This window comes from Mustela lutreola, chromosome 5 (genome assembly GCF_030435805.1).
Source record: "Mustela lutreola isolate mMusLut2 chromosome 5, mMusLut2.pri, whole genome shotgun sequence".
Classification (NCBI taxonomy): Eukaryota; Metazoa; Chordata; class Mammalia; order Carnivora; family Mustelidae; genus Mustela; species Mustela lutreola.
Window position 1 is genome coordinate 59,430,557 of NC_081294.1, and position 24,040 is coordinate 59,454,596.

Below are 24,040 nucleotides of genomic sequence, written 5' to 3' on the forward strand. Positions count from 1 at the left end.
AATTTCATTTACTCAAGAACATGAGGGTGATGACAAATGAGCAAGCATCTCACTCATTCAGACCCCAAGGTTATCTGCTAGGCAACATGAAGGTATCATTGTTGCCAGTGTTCATTTGAGATCAATCCTCCACGTCTGGCCCCGCTCAATCAGAACTAGATCTGCAAAGGAAACTAAGAGAGAAGAGAGGGTATAGCACATCAAGACCTAAACCCAGACTCAGTGAGAGTGATCAACTCTGTCATAATACAAGAGAAGTGAGGATTTTGCAAAATTGAACTCACTGATGATGTTGAGAAGAGCTGTTTTACTGGACTCGTGGGGACCAAAACCTGAAGTGGGAAAAAATGTTAGAATGAAAAGTAAGAAAATAAAGATATCCAGTCTCGTTTTTATCCCCCAGGAATTTTGTTATCAAGGGAGAATTAATGGGGTGGAATCTGACTAGAGTTAATTAAGATTGGAATTATTTTTTGAGAGGTCAGTCATTTATTTGCTGATAGGTAAGATCCACCAGGAATGGAAAAAACTGATGATGGAAGAGAGGAGCTATCTATGGTCAAGGGCTCAAGGAGGCAAGAAAGATGGTTTCAAAGCCCAGGACCCATATAAAAGCTACCAGGACTCAGAAGTGCTCAGTAAATGTTGCATGTATTATCTGTGATTGCTTACATTTTCCAATAGTGAACAGGCTTACAAAACATAAACTCGCTATTCAAACACACACACAAAAGCCTGTCCTCTAGCGGTAGACTGCGTTAGTTCCAATTGGAGTTCTACCACTTGGCCATTGTATTTTTCTTCCTCGGGCTGTTTTCCTCCGTAGAAAGGGAGGATTATTAATACTCACGTCATCAGGCTGTGGACTTAACTGAGATAATTCGTGTAAAATTTAGCACTGTAATGGCACATAGTGAAAGCTCAAATGTTAGTGCCATTATAATGATAACTGTCATCCTGTTCTGTAACAGGGACCGTGATACTGTCCTACGATGAGTTTAGACACTGTCACACGGATTCAGATTCCTGGAACCGTGGAAGATACGAGAGACCACAGCCCCCCCGACGCGCGCCAGCCAATCTGCGGGCAGGACGCCAGAGGCTTGCACACCTCAGAACTCCCCACCGCCTCGCCTTCTAGTGACACTCTCTCCAGAAGGTACAGTCCCCAGAAAAACAACAACAACAACCAGAAACAAACGGCACGGCAACTAAAACTAGACATTGGTAAGACACATACAAAATCAAGCCTGAGGAAAGACAACCAGCTACAGAGCCCTAAACCCCGGGCACGCCACATTCTTCTGCGCAGGCGCGGTAGAGGGGGGCGGAGCGATAGATCGGACGTTCCTCCCCGTTTTTCCTCGGCGCGCGGTTTGCGCGGAACACCTCGCGAGAAGTGTGAGCTGTCGCGGGAACTGCTTTCAAAAAGCCCTGGCGCTTCCCCGAGAGCTAGCTCGGTGAATGGGCGAGCGTCTCTGGTCGTGAGGTGGTATTGCCGTAGCGAACCTGGGCGCTGTGAGCCCTCGTCACGAGCCGCCGGCTGCAGCAGCTGGGGAAAGGGGTGAGGAGAGAGGTAGGGGCCACGGGCCTGGGGGAGGTGCGTGTGGAGAGGAGCGGTGGGAGCGGCCAAGGGATTCTCTCTGGGGAGTGGTGAGAGCAGGCCCTCAGGAAACCTGGGGTCTGGGTCACCGCGGAGGCCCGTAGCCGGAACAGCTTCTTCAGCGGAACCCAGAGTTCTTCTCAGCCGGCTTCCGAGCGGGTCCCAATCTTCCGTTGGGCTGCGGACCGCCCCCCGCCCCCACCCCGGTATTGTGCATCAGTAAGGAAGGCCGGGTCGCCTGCCTTGGGCCCCCGGGTGACAACAAACACCATGTCAGCGCGGTACAGTATGGTAGCCACTAGCCACATGTGGCAGTCGGAGTTGAGAAATGCCGTAAATATAAAATGCACTCTGAATTTCGAAGACTACTCCAAAAGAACAACAGCCCGTTAATAACGGTAAAGAGTACATGTTGAAATGCTAGCGTTTTGGGTGAATGGGGTTGAATAAAACATTACTAAAAAGAATTTCACCTGTATTTACATTTCTTAACATGGCTCCTAGGAAATGAAAAGTCACATATCACAGCTCTCATTCTTTTTCCGCTGGTCAGTGCTGCCCCAGGACAGCTGCGTATCAGATTCCGCTTGTCATCCCGTAGCTGGTTTCGGCTCCCAAACCCTGTCAGTTCGTTGTTACTGTCTTTATCTTACGGATGAGAGCACAAGACCTTAAACTGTCCACGCTCATGCTACCAGTGTGTTGTGGAGTAAGAACTGAGGCAGCCTGAATCCCCGAGCAACCTGTTCTGAATGCTTTGTGCACGCTGTTTCTGAGAGGCTGAACAGAAAAGTGGTTCGGGGCACCAGGCTTTGGAGCTAGACCCTGGTCCTGTCTCAGCCACTTGCTAGCTGGTAACCCTGGGCAAGTTACCCAACCTTTCTGTGCCTCAGTTTGCCTATGTGTAAGTGGTGGAAATGCCTTCTGGGGTTGTTGCATTAGAGAATACCAGCAAAGCACCACGTACAATGTCTGGCATATGTTAAGTATAGTTCTTCAGCCCCACTACCCCTTTGCAGATTGACAGGCTAACGCTTACTCATCCCTTAGACCTTTGCAAAAAAAAAAAAAAAGTCACTTCCTCAGATCCATACTCCCTCACCCCCACCTCACTTCCCAACTTAGGGCAGAGCCCCCATGTTACAGGCTCCCTCTTGCACTTAAAACACTTCTAAAACTTGACAGTTATTTAATGTAATGCCTTTCCACAAATGGACTGTAAGATTCAATAAGGCAGGGACATTGTCTCGTTCTGGGGTCAGCATTCTGTCCTCAGTAATACCACAGTACCTGAGACATAATAGGAATTCTAGCAAATCTTCTGAAAGAATAAGAGCTGTTGGTTTTTTTTTTTTTTTTTTTTTTTCCTTTGGTAAATGTTGATGACAATAATGTTTAACTTAGTCCCATCGGGAGGATTAAGTCACTTAATTCATTTGAAGCGCTCTGCCTGGCAAATGGTAAATCCTCAGCAAATATATAATAAACAGTGCAGTAACTAGTGCCTAACCCCATCACCTACAGGCTTTGGAAAGTTCCTTATTTATTTTTAAAGATTTTATCTATTTGAGAGAATGTGAGCAATGGTGGCAGGGGTGGGGGAGCAGAAGGAGAGGGAGAGAGTCTGAAGCAGATGCCTCATTGAGTGAGGAGCCCCACACGGCTCAATCTCACGACCCTGAGATTACGACCTGAGCCAAAACCAAGAGTCAGACCCTTACCTTACTGTGCCATGCAGGCACCCCGGAAAGCTCCTGTATTTTAGAGCAGTAACTGCCAGCCTTCGATAACAGGATACCTTTTTCCCCCTTCTCTCTCTTCTGAAAACATTTATCTCCTCCTTCATCTTTATTTTTACTTAATGACCTTGCTTCCTAATTTACTGATAAATTGGAGCATTTAGAAGGGCACTTATGCAGACTCCCACCACTAAGCTACCTATTTATCAGTGTCTGTACCCATATACTTTGCTTTCCCTTAGTTTAGATGAAATATTCATGTTCCTGTCCAAAATCAGTCCCTGTATATTAGACCTGACTCTTTTTCTTTTTAGTAGCTCTCCATGCCTTCTATATCATCACTTTTTCTTCTCGCCTGAATTTACCCTATGACATACAAGGATGCTGGTTTTTTCTTAAAATATTGTCTCTTAAAAAAGACGAACTTAATCCTACTTCCCCTTCAGTTACTGCCCCCATTTATTCTGCTTTGCAGCAAAACTGTGTTTCCTGTTTTCCCACCATTTTCTCCAACCCATTTCAGTTGGCTTCTAGGATAACACATACTCTTCATTTTCCTCCTACTTCACTGGTCTTGCCTGAGTATATTTTGCTGCTAATGGCTCAATCCTTGGTCCTCTTCTCTTTAATTATGCTCTTACTCTGGTGACACCAAGGCTCAAGGATTTATGTTAATAACCCCTACGTTTATATTTCCAGCCCAAATCCTACTCATATAGCGAACTGTTACTTGATATATCTCATGTCCAAAACATAAGCCCCTGATTTTCTTTCAAAAAAATTTTTTACTTATAATTTTTGATGCTTCAGCTGATGGCAAATTTGCTCTACTAATTGCTCAGGCCAGAAGCCTTACAGGCATTTTTGACTTCTCTCTTTTTCATATACCTCATGTTAATTTTTCAGAAAATCATGTTGGCTTTACCTTCAAAGTATTTGTGCAGAATGTGATCAATTTTCCCCACTTCCTATACAATCACCTTTGTGTAAGCAATCACCTTACCTGGTCGTTCTGCTTCCCACTTGCTCCCCTCCAAACTATTCAACATAGCAGTCAAAATGATCCCTTTAAAGTATCAAATCTGTACTTCAGACTTTACAAGGACCCCCAGTTTCACCTAGAGTAGAAGCCAAAGTCCTTTCGATGGCCTGATTTGCCTATTCTGTATTATCTCCCGTGACTTAAACTCTTATCTTGTTCATTCCTTGGATGTCCTTCTACTTTAGTGCTACCCCCCTTCCTCTACTCCTTTTTCTTTCCCGAAATAGATACATAGCTAACTCTCTTATCCTCTACAAGGCTTTTTTTTTTTTTTTTTTTTTCAGAAGTCACTATGAGGGTTTTTCCCTCCCAACACTTATTTTAGATTTCATCCTAGTTGCAATACCCCCCACTTCTTCCAAGTTCTTTTTATCTTGTTCTTTTTTTCTTTTTCTTTTTTTTTAATCCATATAATTATGATACTATTATGGCTTGTCTTCTCCCATTGGAAGGTCAATTTCATGACAGAGCTTGCCTCTTTCTTTCTTTCTTTCTTTCTTTCCTTCTTTCTTTCTTTCTTTCTTTCCTTGGCTGAAAAGTGGGGAAACAACCTTATTAACAGCCTGTTGCTCTTCGAATGCAAAGCTGAGTTTGAATCTGGCCTGAGATGGACCAATTTGGAAAGGCTGATAAGTAAAGTTGAATTATGTGGAATGTTTCTGTATAAAATGTTTAAGTCCTTGACTGAAGATCTAGGATGAAAGAAATGTTTTTAATTACTCTGAACATGATTCTGTTTTGCATGTCTTCTCATGCATAATGGAAAATAGTAGTGAGCCTATTGTCAGTACAGCAAATTTAATGTGTTCAAGAAGTTAGCACTGTTGTGAAAAATTGTGGACATGATAGTCCTTGCCTTACAAACCTTATTCAAAGCTGCCTTTTTATATTTTAAGTAGCAGTGATGTTACTGTAAATTCTTGATTTCTTTCATTGTGCTCTTAATTGATTACCTATTATGGTGATATAAATATGAGACCTACCCTACCTCAGCTTTTAAGGAAGCTTAGCACACAAGTGAACAATTTCCTGATAACTGCATTTCTTAGGAACAAAGTTAAATGTGTCCGATATTTTTTGTTTGATTTAGTCTCAAATCAGGTAAAAGAATTTTCAGACCTTACTTTTAGAATAAGAATGCAAATTAGACTACTTAAAGGCAGTAATGCAATCTTCAGTGCTGTGTTGTTTATATGGCAGTAGTATTGGGGGGAAAGATATATTTATCTTTTACTATTGTTATCATTGTACAGATTATTTTGTTTAAGCTTAAGTACTTTCATTTCCTATATTTACAGTAGACTAAAAACGAAAAAAGAAAAAAATATGGAGGCAGATATAATTGCAGATCTTCGATGCAAGCTCAAAGAGGTCGAAGAAGAGCGACTTAAAGCTGCACAGTATGGCTTACAACTAGTGGAGAGCCAAAATGAGTTGCAGAATCAGTTGGATAAATGTCGTAATGAAATGATGACCATGACTGAGGTAGGACCCTGGACTCTGTTTACAAAGTAGTGCTTAAGCTGTAGAACATTTGTATTGTCTAGCAATTATTATTATTGTTATTATTAGATTTATTCCTTTTTGAAGATTGTAGCTCTAGTTGCTGTTCACACCTATCTCTCAAAAAGGGTACTGAAGTGAATGAACTGATAGTGTTTCTGACCATGTATGTTCTGAATTTGAAAAATCTGGTTACTGTTTTCTTTAGTACATACTGGATTTTAGGTTTGTTTTGTCTGCACTCTTTCTTGGTGACCTCATTTGTTTCCTAGCTTTAGGTAACATCTAAATGCCTTATGACACAACACCAAGTCCTTAGTTTACTCCTAAAGTCTGGACTTGTGTATTCAATTGCCTACTAATGGACATCTCAAGCATAACATAAACAGAAAAGTTGACTCCCTGCCAGCTAACGACATTCTCTTGCAATTTAGTTTACTGAGTAAATGTATAATAACTTGAGCCGAATTTAAGGGAATTTTACTCTGTATCCATGTGGCCCTTATTTCTCATGTTTAATCCATCAACAAACTCTAAGAACCTGACCTATAAAACATCCATCTGTGCTATTGCCACTCTAATTCAGACCACTGTCATCTGTCCTGTAAATTGCTACTGTTGCCTTCTAACCAGGTTGCCTGTTTCCTTCATTGCCTTTCACACTGTTCATTCTTCACACAGCAGCCACATGGCCATTGAAAAATAAATGAAAGGGGTACCTGGGTGGCTCAGTGGGTTAAAGCCTCTGCCTTCGGCTCAGAAGCCTCTGCCTTCATGATCCCAAGGTCCTGGAATCAAGCCCCTCGTCGGGCTCTCTGCTCAGTGGGAAGCCTCCTTGTCTTCCTCTCTGCCTGCTTGTGATCTCTGTCTGTCAAATAAATAAATAAAATCTTAAAAAAAAAAAGAAAAAGAAAAAGTAAAAGAAATGAAAGATCCTGTAACAGTCCTGCTAAAAACACAACTATGGCTTACGATTGTATTAACAATATTCAAACCCCTTACTTGGGTTTGCAGATTCCTATGTGATCTGACCCATGCCAACCTTTTGACCTTATTTTAAACTACTTTCCCTTGTGCTTAGCTATATTGCCTTCATCTGCATTGCCCATCCCCTTACTGTCTTGGATTGAGTCCTCATCCTTTAGGTGTCTGTTAAATATCACTTCAGCTGAGAGGCCTTCCCTGAGTGTTCTGTAAATTTGCTATCATTCACTGATTCACCTAATTAACTCTGAATTATAAGCTCCATGAGAGAGGGAATTTTGTCTCTCTTGTTCACTTTTATATATGTAAAATCTGGTACACATTTATTGAAAGAATGAATCTGTTTTATGTAGTAAATGCTCAATAATATGTTTAAACTTTGATCTCAAAATTTAAGTACAGTAAAAAAAAAAACTGCATTTCTTGGTTTTCCTTCTTATTTAATCTAGGTTTTTTTTTTGTTGTTGTCTTACTTTTAAATACTAGTTAAATGATTTTTGAACTAATGCTTTTTTTAATCTTTAAAATTCCCTGTCAAAGGGGCACCTGGGTGGTTCAGTTGATTAAGTGTCTGCCTTGGACTCAGGTCGTGATCTCAGGGTCCTGGGATTGAGTCACACATCGGGCTCCTTGTTTAGCAGGGAGTCTGCTTCTCCCTCTCCCTCTGCTCCTCCTCCCTGTTTGTCCCTCCCAAAAGCAAAAGCCTTCTTAAATCTTCCTTTTATCTCGGGGCGCCTGGGTGGCTCAGTGGGTTAAGCCGCTGCCTTCGGCTCTGGTCATGATCTCAGGGTCCTGGGATCGAGTCCCGAATCGGGCTCTCTGCTCAGCAGGGAGCCTGCTTCCCTCTCTCTCTCTCTCTGCCTGCCTCTCCATCTACTTGTGATCTCTCTCTGTCAAATAAATAAATAAAATCTTAGAAAAAAAAATCTTCCTTTTGTTTCAACACTGTATTCGTCTGAGTAGTCATTTGTAAACATTTCTCAAATGACTACGTTCTGGAAGTAAGGGATAATTTAGTATTTCACTTTGTGCCTTGTCCACTATTTTATTTTCGGAGCCATAAATATCATTATCAAACCAAATAATTCTCACTGGGAAAACTGAAATGCTATTAAGTGTTTTTTGTTTTTGTTTTTTTCACTAGCAAAGATTACTTGACATGTTGATGTGCCACGGAACACCTTACTTCCTTGACATGGCATAGAAATAATTACCACATCAGTAGCATGGACTAAAACCCTCTGGGCTTTTCTTAAGACTGATTAGCTACAGAGTTACTTCAGATCTAACCTGTGGTTTTTACTTAGAAAGCAGCAAATACGTGAAATAAGAATGAAACAGTTGAAGGTGAGAACTGTTTATATGTGATGGCTTTAAGTTATTTTTATGTAATCGAATTATAATTGAATCTGTTTTCAGAATTATGAACAAGAAAAATATACTCTTCAGAGAGAAGTTGAGCTTAAGAGTCGAATGTTAGAAAGTTTGAGCTCTGAATGTGAAGCTATTAAACAACAACAAAAAACACACCTGGAGCAACTGAAGGAACAACTGAGCAGAAGCCATGGACAAGAAGTAAATGAACTAAAAAATAAGGTTTGAATATCTATGTATATCAAAACAAAAATGTTTCATGCTTAAGGAGTTAGGAATATGTAAATTTTAGGTGATGAAGATTTTCTTAATGCCATCTGTGCAACATAGCTGAGATCAAGGCTCCATCATTAGAATATTATGAGTGGGAACAATGAGAAACAAGAGTTTTCCCAAGGGAATTGTAGTAATAACATTCTACTAATTAAATACAATTATTTAATTTCAGTAACTGGATATTTGTTATGGAATTTTAGTTTAGTGAAAAGCATGATCTTCTTGCTTGTAGTGCATAGTATAACAATTCCCTTTCAGAAAGACCTGTCCCCTAGCTTTCACTGAAAGAAGTAATCTTTTGTAATCTTACCAAAGAAACCAACAGTTTATTGTAAGTTAATGAACATTAGAATAATCAAACTTTCTTGCTTGGTTATTGAAGATAAGCTAATGACATATGATCTGCCTCTTAGAACTCAGTAAGGAAGGTATCATTATTGTCTGTGGATAATAGGTGAGAAAACCAATGTGTAAACAGATTAAACAAATTGGACAAAAATTGCAGAAATCAGTCAAGATTTGGACTAAAGCTACCTGATTCCAAAGCCAATGTCACTATACTTAGACTAATGACATGTTACACTGGCTTCATTTCACATATTAAAAACAAGTTGTCCATTCTTTTTGGTTACCTCCAACTATCCATTTCCTTCAGGTTACATCAAAGGAATCTGGAACTTTATTATGCTCTTCTTTGTATACAGTCCATACTTTCCAAATTCTTCTCTACAAAACCTTACCCGACTTTCGGCTTGCTTCCTAATTTTCTATGTTTTGTGTAGCATCTTTTAAAATTTTTCCATATCTGTACCACCTATACTGTTAATTAATTTCTTTATGTCTTTCTTTTTTTTTTCCAAATTGGAACTTTTTTTTTTTTTACAGACAGAGATCACAAGTAGGCAGAGAGGCAGGCAGAGAGAGAGAGAGAGAGAGGAGGAAGCAGGCTCTCTGCTCAGCAGAGAGCCCAATGTGGTACTCGATCCCCGGACCCTGAGATCATGACTAAGGCAGCGACTAAACCCACTGAGCCACCCAGGCGCCCCTAATTAATTTCTTTAAATTGACTCTCTTTTTAAATGTTTATTCATTTTAAGTAAGGAGATCAATGAAATTATATATTTGAGTTGGTTGTATTTTTTTTCTAAATTGTAGTCAGATGAACATAGCTATCAAAATGCACTTTCATGTAATACTTAGAATCATCTTACATTCGTACTGACAAACAGTAATCCACCTTGTCTGGAACTAATCTGAGTTGGGACACCAATGACTGATAATGATACCTTTCCCCCGCCCCTGTCATTATATTTTCATTTTAGCAGTGGCTTTCATTACTTAAACAGAAAAAAAGTAATGTAGGAAATAGTCACAATCTGAAGCAAGGCCATTTATATAAGAATGGCTTTTTGGATGTTCTCAAATCACTTCTTCCAAAATTTTGGAGTTATAGTTGATATCTTTTACTTACTTTCTTTTGAGAGAGAGAGAGTGAGCGAGCAAAAGATGAGTACAAGTAGGGTTTAGGGGCAGAGGGAAGGGGAGAAGCAGACTCTCCCACTGAGCAGGGAGTGTGACCTGGGGCTCAGTCCCTGGGACCCTTCATGACCTGTGCTGAAGTCAGATGCTTAACTGACTGAGTCACCCAGATGCCCCTTGCTTATTTCTCACAATTACTCCATCAGCTGGTTTTAAGAATTTGATCTACAGAGGATCCATCTTTGCTGCTATCATTCTAGTCCAGATTACCATCCTCTCTCCCCTAGACTATTTTAGACCTCTATTGAGGTAGGCTGCTTCCATCATTGCTCTTTATACTATTCACTCTTCACATTGAAGCCAAAGTGGCCAAGAGTCCACAGACATACTTTGATTACTTGTATGGACTATTTGTATGTTTGTAGGTCAGTGTATATCACTGTTTTAAGATGCTTAGCCTTGGCCAAATAGGAAGACTTAATAGTCTCATCATGCAGTAAATTTAGGTTAGCCAGTGATGTTTTTCAGAAGAATAGCCACATTTCGACATAGATTGTTCAGCTGAAAAATTTTTTTTTCACCTCACGAAAATAGAAAAGGGAAAACAAGTCAAGAGGCTCTTATTTTTTAAATAGAAAGCAGATATCAGGATATAGAACATTGATACCTAATTGAAGATAATTCTGTATAGGTGATCATTATAACCCTGGAAATCAAGCAGAAGTTTTTTATAGATAACAGAAATTGTTTAATGAATGCTATGTGTGGTGCTGAATGTTTTACCCCCACCCTACATCTTAGTTGAAAGCCACACAATAACCCAGTATTTGTACAATCATTAACAGTTTTTACCTAAGAGGAATGAAACAGGCTAAATCTAGGCTTGACCTTAAAACTTCATCCTTCTGCTGTAAGTTTGTTCCCTTTAAACTTTATATTTTTAGTTTTCTAAGAGAGAACTGTATGAAAGTGTAATTAGTTTGTTCATCTTAACTGTCTTATAAAATAGTTATTCTGCAGTTACCAGAGTAATTTATACTACAACTGTATATTCTGATGACCTTCAATTACCTTTTGATTTTTTAAGATTGTGAATTTTTCTTTTTTACTTTAGTTAGAAAAACTGAAAGCTGAATTAGATGAAGCTAGGCTTAGTGAAAAGCAATTGAAGCACAAAGTAGATCATCAGAAAGAACTCCTTTCATGTAAATCAGAGGAAATGCGAATAATATCTGAGCGTGTACATGAAAGCATGTCTTCAGAGATGCTAGCTCTTCAAATTGAACTGACTGAAATGGAAAGTATGAAGGTAATTTTTATGGCATGTATGTTCTTTGGTTGTTTTTTTTTTTTCTTTTTTTCCTTGTGTATTTTTTTTACATGTTTTTGTTATAATCCTTAGGTAATTTTAAGGCTGAAATATATTTTTTTAAGATTTTATTTATTTATTTCACAAATAGAGATCACAAGTCAGACAGAGATCACAAGTAGGCAGAGAGGGAGGCGGAGCGGGGAAGCAGGATGTGGGCTCCCAGGACCCTGGGATCATGACCTGAGCCAAAGGCAGAGGCTTTAACCTACTGAGTCACCCAGGTGCCCCAGGGCTGAAATATTTTTTATCTTAACTTTGATGCTACTAATTAAAAAGTACTTTGTAGAGTTTTTAGGTGGATTATTCATTCATGGTAAAGCTTTAGATTATATGGTTATGTAAAGCAGATTACCTTTAGATTAATGAAACCTTTGGAAGAACTTAGAGTCATTAACTTTGATCCTAGTTTGTGTCATAAAAGCCCTATATAAAATATTGGTTTCACGGAAATTGATATGCATATGAATGTAGATTTTTTTCATTGCTGGCTGAGATTATTTAAAAATCAAAGGCTTAAATTTATAGAAAAGAAAGATAGCCTTTCATATGGCTCCCTGCTGAAAAATTTTAGTAATTATTATTCTTTTATTATGTATCTTAGAACTGCTGACTAACTCTTTAGTTTTAGTTTTGGGCTGAGCAACTTCTGATAGATAAACTGAGCAGCTGTTAAATGAAAGACTATTCAGGATGATTTCCTCTTTTTCAATTCCTGTTGAATAGACCGCCCTCAAAGAAGAAGTGAATGAACTACAATATAGACAAGAACAACTAGAACTTCTTAGTACTAATTTAATGCGCCAGGTAGACCGACTTAAAGAAGAAAAAGAGGAGCGAGAGAAAGAAGCAGTTTCTTACTATAATGCTTTAGAGGTACTATGATTAGAGTCACATTATCTTTTCCAATAATAATAAGTTGTTTTCTTGCTAATCTAACCTCTATTAGCTAAATTGTTTCCTTTCAAATTTAGAAAGCTCGTGTAGCAAATCAAGATCTTCAGGTGCAATTAGACCAGGCACTCCAGCAAGCCTTGGACCCCAATAGTAAGGGCAACTCTTTGTTTGCAGAGGTACGTAACAAATACCCCATTGATTAAATTAGCATTTCACTGAATACAACAGTAATGAAGCATGTTAATATTTTCTAGGTGGAAGATCGAAGGGCAGCAATGGAACGTCAGTTTATCAGTATGAAAGTCAAGTATCAGTCACTAAAGAAGCAAAATGCATTTAACAGAGAACAGATGCAAAGAATGAAGGTATAGTGTTATCACCATTGAAGGTCTGTTAAACCAACTTTGTATCTGCATTACGTGTACAGATATATCAAAGAAAGCATCTTTTCCTTCAAAGAGTGTACTTCATTATTTCTAGAACTGCATTATTTTAGAAAAAATATCTTTAGATTGACTAAATGTTCTATTATATCAATTTCAAAAAATGAATCCTTTAGTAGGTGTTTAGTAGTACAGTTAGCATCTGTTGATTGATTTTTTTAATGGTTACTCAATAGCTTTGTGATTGATTTCTTTTATAATGGTTACTCAATTTCTTTCCCAGAAATATACAAATCTCTGTGTAGCAGAGAAAAATTTCACAAGTTTTCATTTCCAGCTGTTGGCCTGGCATTTCTTAGCACAGGCCTAAGATTCCTACTTCAATGAAAACTAGTTCTCTCACATTCTGCAGTTCTCCTGCAAAGGCTTATTATAGAGTGAGATTTGGATACCTTTTTCTTGCAGTTCCTCAAGACAAGCGTATAGGCCCATTTAATTAAAAAAAAAAATTTAATTTAAATTCAGTTTAATTAACATATATTGTATTATTAATTTCAGAGATAGAATTCAGTGATTCATTAGTTACATGTAACACCCAGTGCTCATTTCTTCAAACACCCTTTTTAATGCCCATCACCCGATTACCCCATCCCCACCCATCACCCCTCCAGCAACTCTCAGTAGGCCCCTTTAATTTTAAGGGTTTTTTTGGTCATTATTTAAGTCAAACAGGCAGTAACAGAAAAACATGCAAAAGTTGGAAAGATTGTAGTATTGTACCGTCTTTTAGAATCCCGATCCCTGAACTGTTACGCCTAACTGGTAACTAGAAGTCTAGAAGGCTTTCTGCCTTTTATTCAGGGTGGTGAGATTTAAAAATAGGAAAAATTAGTAATGAAACTTTGGTATTAGATCAACCTGGGATTGAATTATAGTTCTGTCACTTGCTAGCTGTGTGACCTTGTCCAAGCATTTTTACTTTTCAGTATATCATCAGTCACCCTGTTTATGAAGTAGATATGATAGAACCTGCTTCTTAAATTGTCCTGGAATTAAATGAAAGCATAGTAAAATGCTTATACAGTACTTGGCATATAAGGAAGTGCGAATTTAACAAACAGCTATAGTTTTTAAGGATTTCGACAGTACTGCCTGGTTTACCAAGATTCCCCTATCCAGGAATGATTTTTTTGTAAATTTTCTCATATTTGCTTTTTGCTTTCTTTCAGTATGTGTGTGTATAGAGTAATATATACATATGACATGTTTTCAGTATAATTACTATTATTAATCTCCCAATGTTCCCATGATATTCCAAGTTATCTTTAGAAGCAAGTAGATACGAATCTTCTTAGACTCCAGTCTGAAGCAGGAACAAAAAGCAGGTCCTTAAGAATGTTAAAAGTCATCTTTCTATCTTCATAACCACAACTGCAACTGTATTATCATTGCTTGCTTTACTCAAAACTAAACTATTGGCAATTTTTAGAACTCTGGAAATTTCTGAAAGCAGAAAGAAATGGTAATTTTAGATTCCAGTAAATTTCCCTTCAGTAGGTATGTAACTCCAGGTTTGGTGGATTCATAATTAGGTAAGTTGATTACTGTTATTAAAACATAAATGTATTTATATTTTTATTGAAGATTCCCTTGATATCCTTTGATATCTCTTACCTTTGTTTTCCATCCTTGTCATTTGTAAATCTCGCCATTATAAATGTGAATAGCGTAATAATTTCTTCCACTTAATACTATTGAAGTTAATCAAAATTTTTGAGAAACCCCATCGGAACCTTAATGACAGTGCATATGATGATTAAAGTATAGCATTACAGTGTTTGGACAGGTTTATTTACCAATTAAAGTGATGCTTCTGGATCATAGCCATTTAGTTCAATTTTATGTTTCACAGAAGTACAAATAATTGTTACAGTTGTCATGTATTACTCATAAGTACTCAAATAGTACTCAAGAGTTATATCTATAACTAAACTTCTTGATATAAATATTTTCAAATTATTAAATTATTGAAGTAGACATAGTTAGTTTAGTTTCCAAACTGAATTCAAGGTTATATAGTACAGAATGTGCATTGTACTAAAATACAGTCATCAGAATCTTCCTTTCCTCCACTCAGTTCTCTGTGGGGTGTTGGGTGGTAATTTTTTTTTTTTTTTTTCTAGTTACAAATCGCCACATTGCTGCAAATGAAAGGGTCTCAAACTGAATTTGAGCAGCAGGAACGGTTGCTTGCTATGCTAGAGCAGAAGAATGGTGAAATTAAACACCTCTTAGGTGAAATTAGAAATCTGGAGAAATTTAAGGTACATGTAACCCCTTCAATAATGCAGCCAGATTTGGTTTGAATATCTTAAATCAATTTACTCTTGAACAACATGGGGGTTGGGGATGCCCAACCCTGTGCAGTCAAAAATCTATATAACTTTTGACTCCCCAGAACCTAATGAGTAGCTTGCTCTTTACTGGAAGCTTTACTGATAACAGGAACAGGTGATTGACAGATATTTTGTATGTTATACATATTAAATACTGTATTCTTAAAGTAAGTTAGAGAAAGTAAAATACCATTAAGAAAATTATAAGAAGAGAAAATACATTTATAGTACTCTACTGTGAAAAATTCTTGTATGAGTGGACCTGTGCCATTCAAACCTGTATTATTCAAGGACACCTGGATTAACATAATTTGTTATTTATGTTAAGTAATAAGAATTCTTATTTTCTGTAGAGCTTATATGAAAGTACGGAATCTAAGCTTTCTGCCAACTCTGGAGCTCCGGAAGATAACACCTATTACACAGATTTACTTCAGATGAAGCTTGACAATTTAAAGTAAGTGTTGGGAGCTTAGAAAGATGGACATTCTCTTGACGTACTTTTAATAAGTAGTGTTAGTGACTACAGATTTTTGTTTTCAAATTGCCAAAAGAAATTCCAGGAAAAAAAAGCATCAAAAATACCTTTGTATAGCAAATAAGATGTAGTCAAGATATAATTAGTGCTGGTTATTGAAGAAAAAAATACTTTCAATGAATAATTAAATATTTTATTTTCTCATGTTTAGCATTTTAGATTGGTAAGAGAAAAGAACTTTAACATAGAAAATGTTCTTATAATCTAAATTTTTCAGGAACAAATATCATCTAATGTGAAATTTGAAATTATTTACACATGCATTACTGTGGAAAGAATATTTTTCTCTTTTCCTTTGAAGGATGTATGACATTTTTTATTTGAAATTGCCGTTGTTAAAGCTTATTTTGTTTATTGTCTCTTTGTTATTTAAAACCCCCAAAATGTGTGTTTAGCTAAGAATTCAAATATCTAATAAAAGATTTGCACTAACAATATATGTTTTACATATGTGTATAAAACACTTATATATGTTATGTGTTATTTTAATATTCTTTGGTTCTCCTTTTTTTATTTATATAGCAAAGAAAATGAAAGCACTAAAGGTGAATTGTCCATACAACGAATGAAAGCATTATTTGAGAGCCAACGGACTTTAGATATTGAGAGAAAACTTTTTGCAAATGAAAGATGCCTCCAGGTCTCCCAAAGTGAAAATATGAAACTGAGAGCTAAACTAGATGAGCTAAAACTGAAGTATGAACCTGAAGGTATGTATGTCTCATATATTTTGTCTTTTAAATTACGAGAAACTCTGAGAAATCATATCAGGTTTTTTTTTTTCTTACTACAGCTTTATGCAAATCCCATTACAAACTAATTTGTGGTTATGTATCTCAATCTAATAAAACAAATTTGCTGCTATAAAATGTGTAAGAAAATTCAAAGAAAACTAAGTACTGGGTATGAATGAATATAATAGATATTCCGTTGGATATCTGTGTATTAGAACCTTGATAAGGTTTGAAAACTTAGAGGCTTTTCCATTTGCAATTACAATCAGAGAGTTTGATTTTGTTGAAGCAACTGATGTTTGGGAGCTGTATTAGTTAATATTGTTTATAGAAAACCTAAAATTGTGGAGACTTAAACAAGATAGGTATTAAGTCCTCTTGTTACATAAGTCTGAAAGAGACATTCTGGGACTGGTCAGAGTGTCACAATCTAGGCTTCATTTGCATTGTTCATCAGCATAATCCTTGAGCAAAACTGAGTCATGTGGCCTCACCTATAAGAAAAGCTGAGAAAGGTAGTCTTGATTCTCAGGAGCCATGTTCCTAACTACATCTTGGGATTTTCTTTTTTTTTAAGTGTAATGGGCATCTAATATTCTGTTAGTTTCAGGTATATATCATAATGATTCAATATTTATACATTACCAAATGACCCCCCATGATAAGTCTAGTTTCCATCTGTCACCATACAAAGTTATTACAGTATTACTGATTACACTTTTGGGGACTCTATTATTGAGGAAGACTAGTAGGACAAATATTAGGGGACGATTAGCAAATCTAATCAGTAAGCTAGAAAATAGCATTACCATGTGGGCTCTGCATGTTATACACTAAAAAGAGTGATTTTACTGTTTGTAAATTTAAAAAAGATGAAAGGCCAAAAGTAAAAAAACCTAAGAATGCAATGGTTCTTAGACCCAAAAAAGGTGTTATTACGTGTTTTAGGTTATAAATTTTCAGCCAGTTTTTGCCCCTACGCTGTTTATATTCCTAAGACTGTCTTCATTGTCTCACTGACTCGAGGGATTCTTAACAGTAGTGGGGAGGTTGTCAGCAATAGTGAGTTTTTTTTATAGTTTGAAAAGCCTTCTTTTTCATCCTTTTTCTCTTCCCTGATTCTAATAGGCTTTCCTAATTAAGAATAATACGAATTTCAAGTCTGCTGAACTGAGCACAGCAAAGAGACAAAAGGAAGTATAGTTAATCTAGTTGATGTGGGGTGCAGTACAAGAGAAAGGGAAAATAATGATTTAACCCCATGTCCAACTATGGTTTCTCCAACTTTACTAACTTTTCTGATTTTGAATATTGATTTTGATTTTGAAAGTGAAAGACGCATTGGTGGGGGATAGGGGAAAAGTATTAGAGCAATTTAGTGACTGAAAATAGACCTTCATGGGGATGGAATGATATTATGTTACGCAGTAGGGGGCAGAAGGCTATTGCCATAGTCTGCAGTGAGACATACTATGGTTTGAACTTGGGAAGTATCCATAGTAGAAGTACTAAGATCTTGAATATATTTTGTGGGTGGGGCTAATAGGCACAAGTTGCCATAGAGAATTTGACTTGTTCTTTGCATGTAATCATTACAACAAACAATATTAAGTGGAGTGGATGTTTTTAATCCCCATTTGACAGATTAAAAAAAAATAAAGCTCAAGAGGTTAAGTACTTCCCCAAAGTCATCCAGCTGCAGAGTGCTGGTATGGGAATTGTACCTGGATTCCTTGACTCTCAGCCACTGTATCCTTTGTTACCTCCACACTGAAGTCTTACAAAGCCCCATATAACTTTTATCACAGTATCAGAACATAGAAGTTTTCATTGCGAGAACTAAATCTTTTGATTTCCCAGGGAAAAATTTATAGCCAGATAACCTTTTAAAGGTATAGTTAGTGAAGTCCATGAAAAAAGAAAGGATAAAAGATTTCAACAAGGAAATAAGTGGGTTTCAAAAGAATGAGAAATAGGAAAGGAAAAAGCTATAAGTAGTTCTCTTATGTTTACTGTGTCTTTGTTTTGACTTATTGACTGAATATATTTCTAATGGTTTTTGTTCTCAGAGAAAATTGAAGTGCCTGTACCCAAAAAGAGGCGGGAAGTCCTGCCTGTGGATATAATCACCCCTAACAACGTATGTACCAAAAGTGCTGTTGGGGAAGAAGTTTATAAATTACCACCTCAGAAAGAGGAGGTCCAGTGCTGTCCCAGCCTTTCTGAAGTTAACTTGCAGTTAGAAAAGACAGTTTCTATAAATACACCAGGAATCAATCTCTCTCCTCACAAAAGTCTGCCCATGGACATTCAGCCAAAGAAGGAAAAGAAATGTGTGAAACTTATAGGAGTTTCAGCTGACTCTGAAGCCTTAAGTGAAAGAAGTGGAAACACCCCAAATTCTCCCAGGTCAGTGTTCTCTTTTCTTCAGGGCAACCAGCAGGCGCCTCCATCTCTTCTCTATCGCTGCATGAACTGTGCTATCTGTGTCTTTATCTATTTTCTTAGTATTGCATGTAGTATAATTCCACAGTTTCATGTGCCTACCTTCAACTTTTCTAAAACCTTAAGAAAAACTAAAATGATTACAAAGGGAAAGGATTCCTGAACAAAGGAATTACTTTCAAAAGTTACACTTTGCTCTTTCATGAAACAAAAATATCACAGTCTAGTACATCTCTGAATGTTTGTTGGTTTGAATAAATGAACAGTTATTTTTTTTTCCCTAGTTCAAGAGTGGCCATGAAAGAAAAATTATCTTACCTCTTTAAAGGGCTTTCTAGTAGTCTAAGAAATTGCAGCTTTCTTGATAACTGTTAGGTGAATTTTTTTTATGGCTTTTGAAAATGTTTCTCTTAAGTCTTTAAGAATGAGCTTTGATTTTGATATTTTTAAATATCAAAGGTAATTAATTTTCATTTTATATCAAAACTTCAAAGCCTCTCATTTCTACATATTTGAGTTTGTGACTAAAAGAGAAAGTGTCAGACATATATGTATATAGGACTTAAAATTTTAAGAATCTTATCTTTAAGAAAATAATAGAGATAAGAGAAAGTGAGTGGAAGAGAAAGGTAGGTAACAATGGCCAAGGGTAGGGGTGGAATAAGGCACAAGCCCAGGTCTTCACAAGCAGGACCAAGGGTAGGGCAAGAGAAATGAAGAAAATGGAGAAGGTAATAAAAAGATGATAAAGGATGTCTGTATGCAGTGGAATAATAGATGCATTTAAAACAAATATCTTCAGATTTAAAAAATTAAGAATATTGATGTGGAAAGAGCTTGGATTGTTGGCTTATGAAAGGAAATCTTTAAGGTGCTGCTAGGGCTACATGAGTTGTAGATGGGAGGGTACAGAATAAGACATGTTACTAGTGTGCATTTGAATTAATATTGTCAGGCATAGCTCACCTTTTTAAAGGGGCTGTTTTATATGTTTTATCTGATTTTTTTTTTTATTAAAAGTCTTCAGTGCTATTAAATGTGGTGCTCTATAGTGAAAGGCCCTCAACAACATGAGCTGCTATTACTATTAAGAGAAGTACAGTTGAGGGCACTTGGGTGGCTCAGTTGGTTAAGCGACTGCCTTGGGCTCAGATGATGATCCTAGAGTCCTGGGGTGGAGTGCTCCATCTGGCTCCCAGCTCCATGGGGAGTCTGCTTCTCCTTCTGACCTTCTCCCCACTCATGCTTTACTATCTCTCTCTCAAATAAATAAAGAAAATCTTAAAAACAAAAAACCATACAGTTGACCCTTGACCAACACAGGTTTGAACTGTGCAGGTCCACTTATATGTGGACTTTTTTCACTAAATACATTGTTGTAAATTTAGTTTCCTTATGATTTTCTCTTATAATGTTTTCTTTTCTCTAGCTTTACTGTAAGAACACAGTGTGTAATATATATACAAAATATGTGTTAATTGATTGTTTATGTTATGGGTAAGGCTTCCAGTCAGCAGTAGGCTATCCGTAGTTAAGTTTGGAGGAGTCAAAAGTTACATAAGGATTTTTGACTGTACAAAGGCCAGTTCCCCTAACCCCTTCACATTCAAGGGTGAACTGTAATTTATTACTTCATTCCTTGAATTTTTATATAATAACATTGTAAGTCATAAAATTAAAGTTTAATATTCTTGAGGAAAAAATACCTTGAAATGAATTTTATCTCTCTGTCTCTCTCTCATACACACACACACATACACACAGAGTTCCAAGTAGTTCTGAAATGAATTCAGTAGGTTATGCTCGTATATATGTGATTCATTGTGGAAGTGTGCTTGACCATTGTATATTTCTGGAGGCAAAGTTCCAGAATTGAACAGTGCGGACCTTGCTATCTGTGTTGTCTTCATTTCTTTTTTCTGCCTTTTTTTTTTTTTGCTTGATAAAAGTTACTTAAATGTATTTAGCTACTTGTTTGACTCAAATTAAGTAACATGTTGGAATTTTGTCTGGCAAATTAAACAAAAACAAATAAAATACCACAAAACATTTGTTTTTGTGTATGTGTGAGTCCATCTGCTACCTTAAGACGTTTCCAACCTTTTGTTCTCTGCATGATTAACTTAGATGCGCAATCCTATGATATTGTAACAGTAAATACAGGTTTACTGGGGACTACACTACTGCATGCTTTATAGATTTAATTGATGCTCTTGCTATAAAATCTTTATAAACCTTTTAAAATATTTCTCCACTGTTTATTTTTTCTTAAGTTAATATTCTGCTAGTTGAAATTCAGTTTAAGTTTTGGTTTTTGTTTTTTGAGGCAAATTGGTATGTATTCATGCAACCCAGGTTACTATGTTATTTTTATCTTGTGTTTGCCTTTTGTATGCCATATTAACATTAAAATTGTGCTCTAGCATTTAAATTTTTTTATTAGGTGTATTATCACAATTGACATTCCATTATATTTTAGAATTCTTGAATTTAGGCTTTGCTATGACTTTTATCAACCTTAAAAATATCTTTTTAGGTATTTAAAAAATTAAGTCTGTTGATATAAAAAAGTTTTTAGAGAGGCAGTGATTTATTTCTTAATGGTATTGGGGTCAACTATAATTTTTTCCTCATATACATAAAAAAATTGATCATGTCTCATTCAAGGTTCATTATATGAGAGGTTTGTTTCTTAAATTTTTTAACTGCATTTAAATTCAGAGTGGATGCTTTAATGCCTGTAGGTTAGCTGCTGAATCAAGGCTTCAAACAGAAGTTAAAGAAGGGAAAGAAACTGCAAGCAAATTGGAAAAGGAAACTTGTAAGAAATCACACCCTATTTTATACGTGTCTTCCAAATCAACTCCAGAGACCCAGTGCCCTCAGCAGTAAGGACTTTTCTTTAATGAGAGTAAGGTACCACTTGCCCCAAAAAGTTGATTTGGAGCTTAGTTAAGATTGTCTTTATCTGAAATATACAACATTGTAGATTAGTTCTTTCAACCTGCTGTGCCAAGACCTGGCCTTTTCATGTTCCTTTGATCAAATGTTCAAAATTTGGTTGTGATTCCAACCAGAAGAGTTCCTTAAATGATGACTCTTCATGGAGCTTCTATGAATTACAGTAAATAAACTAATAATTAAAGGAAAGTGTTATAAATCTATTTGTTGTATTGTATATGGATTTTTAAGTGTTATTAATGCATACCTTCAAAGTCACATATTTGAAAAGAGAATACAAAATTAACTATTATATTTTCCTATGTACTTTTTAATGAACTTAGTTTTTCACTATATTATGAAAACAGAAAACTTGTTTTAAAAATATATATTATAACTGAGATTTGTCAGTGTTTTAATTAGCTATGTCCATCTTTGTGTCCATGTACATGATTTAAATTTTATGCCTCAAGTATATGAAAAATATAATTTTGAAATTTAAAATAAAACTGAAAAAATTTATCCCCTTTTAAAATTTTTTTACTCTGTATAGATAACACATTGTTATCAAAAGGGGATAAGAGAAATAAAGTAAAACTTGATGAATTCTTAATTCCTTGGCACATACAATTTTTATATATACACATATATAATTTATATAATTATATACATTTTTTTAAAATTCTAAACTTTCCAAATAAAGACCCTTTTTTCCTTTAAATGATTGTAGTCTGGTCTACAACTTAATTCCATATATACTGTAGGTGGATGTATTATATATAAAGAGAGGGATGGTGGTAGAGGGAGAAAAAGAGAGTTATGTTAAGAACTTGGCTTATGTGATTATGGAGGCTGACAAGTTCAAAGTCATAAGGATGGACTAGCAGCCTGAAGACCCAAGGAAGAGCCAGTGTTACATACAGTTCAGATCCAAAGGCTGTTTGCTACAGAATTCTCTCTTGCTCTGGGGAGCTCAGTCTTTTGTTCTATACAGGATTTGCACTAATTGCACACACAGACCCACTCACATTATGGAGTGCAAACTACTTTACTCAGAGTCCACAGATTTAAATGTTAATCTCATCCAAAAACACTCTCATAGAAATATCCAAAATAATGTTTCACTGCATATCTATGTTCTTAACACACTATTTTTTTCAATTCAATTAGCAAAGGTGTAGTACATCATTAGTTTTTGATACAATGTTAATGATTCATTTGTTGAGTATAACACCCAGTGCTCATCAAATCACATGCCCTCTTTAATGCCCTTCATAGTGGTTTAGACAAGTTTACTGAAATATATTAAGTAAAAGGAAATCCCCTCCCACTTGTAAGAAATTAAATAAACTTAATTTTCTGCAAAAAGTGTACTGTAAGGGATTTAGAATTTTCACATTAAATAATATCTCTTGCAAAAAGAAGTAGCTGAAGGTACCAGGAAATGAAAATTTTAACCTGAGGATAATAACAAATATTTGACCGTATTCATTGCATATTATAGAATGTAGATCCATTCCTTCCAATATGGAGTTTTTACTATGAGTGCTGGGGACATAAAAATAACCCTTTAAAATTCACAGTTTAATAGACCCACATAGATGAGTAGTGGTAGTGCTATTATTACTATTAGTAAACACTTGTATTTAACATTTGTATAAATCTAATGTCCAGGCATTCTTCTAAGCCTTTTCATAGATTTCCACATTTGACCACCCCCCCAAACATCCTTGTGAGTTAAATATTGCACTTAGTCATTCTCATTTTATAGATGAGGAAGCCAAGTTCAGAGAAGTTACTTGTCCAAGGGCACAGGTATTAGCAGATGATGAAAAATATGTGGTAGAGGTTGTTAATAGCAGAGTATAAAGAGTCCTGTAGGAACAGAGAACGAAACAAGAAAATGCCTTTAGGTTTCTTATATTTTTGTCATCTTTAAGATTGTCTCAGAGGTTTACTAAGGCATGGAGAGAATAGCACTATAGGTAGAAGAAATAGCTGTTTAAAGAATAAAGGCATTAAACAACATCTCTAATCCTATAGAGCAACTGTGATAAAAGGTTGAAGAATAGGGATGACAAGAAAACCTTATTCACATACCTTCTGCTTCATCATCCTTAGAAACTGAGGCAACTGTGTTGAATGTTGAGTGTTTTAAGAATATATTTTGAGAACCACTGTAGATGATAGGAGGACACTGAATAATTTATATAACAAAGCAATTATTGAATAAATTGAAAACGTTGAGTGAATTATTAAAATTAATTTTAGTAAAAACACCTTAGAAGCATAATGGAAGATTGGATTAGAAAAAAATAAGAATGGAGGCAGGACCATT

General features: G+C 36.2%; 1 protein-coding gene across 7 annotated transcripts; it reads left to right on the forward strand.

Moving 5' to 3' along the window:
- The first annotated feature begins 1,388 nt into the window (after positions 1-1,388).
- Positions 1,389-22,224, forward strand: SPDL1 (spindle apparatus coiled-coil protein 1). 7 transcript variants are annotated; one of them, XM_059174266.1, is made up of 12 exons: positions 1,390-1,576; positions 5,683-5,869; positions 8,291-8,446; positions 11,115-11,309; positions 12,096-12,245; positions 12,344-12,442; positions 12,521-12,631; positions 14,833-14,973; positions 15,399-15,502; positions 16,106-16,293; positions 18,387-18,726; positions 21,507-22,224. In XM_059174266.1, exons 2-12 carry the CDS (start codon positions 5,711-5,713, stop codon positions 21,652-21,654), a joined length of 1,791 nt encoding a protein of 596 aa, XP_059030249.1. In that variant the 5' UTR covers positions 1,390-1,576; positions 5,683-5,710; the 3' UTR covers positions 21,655-22,224. The 7 variants fall into 7 exon arrangements, with proteins under 7 accessions (XP_059030245.1, XP_059030247.1, XP_059030243.1 ...); XM_059174265.1 differs by having other exon boundaries at positions 1,391-1,576; positions 8,291-8,467; XM_059174262.1 differs by lacking the exon at positions 21,507-22,224 and having other exon boundaries at positions 1,389-1,576; positions 5,686-5,869; positions 8,291-8,467; positions 18,387-19,196.
- Positions 22,225-24,040: the final 1,816 nt, after the last annotated feature.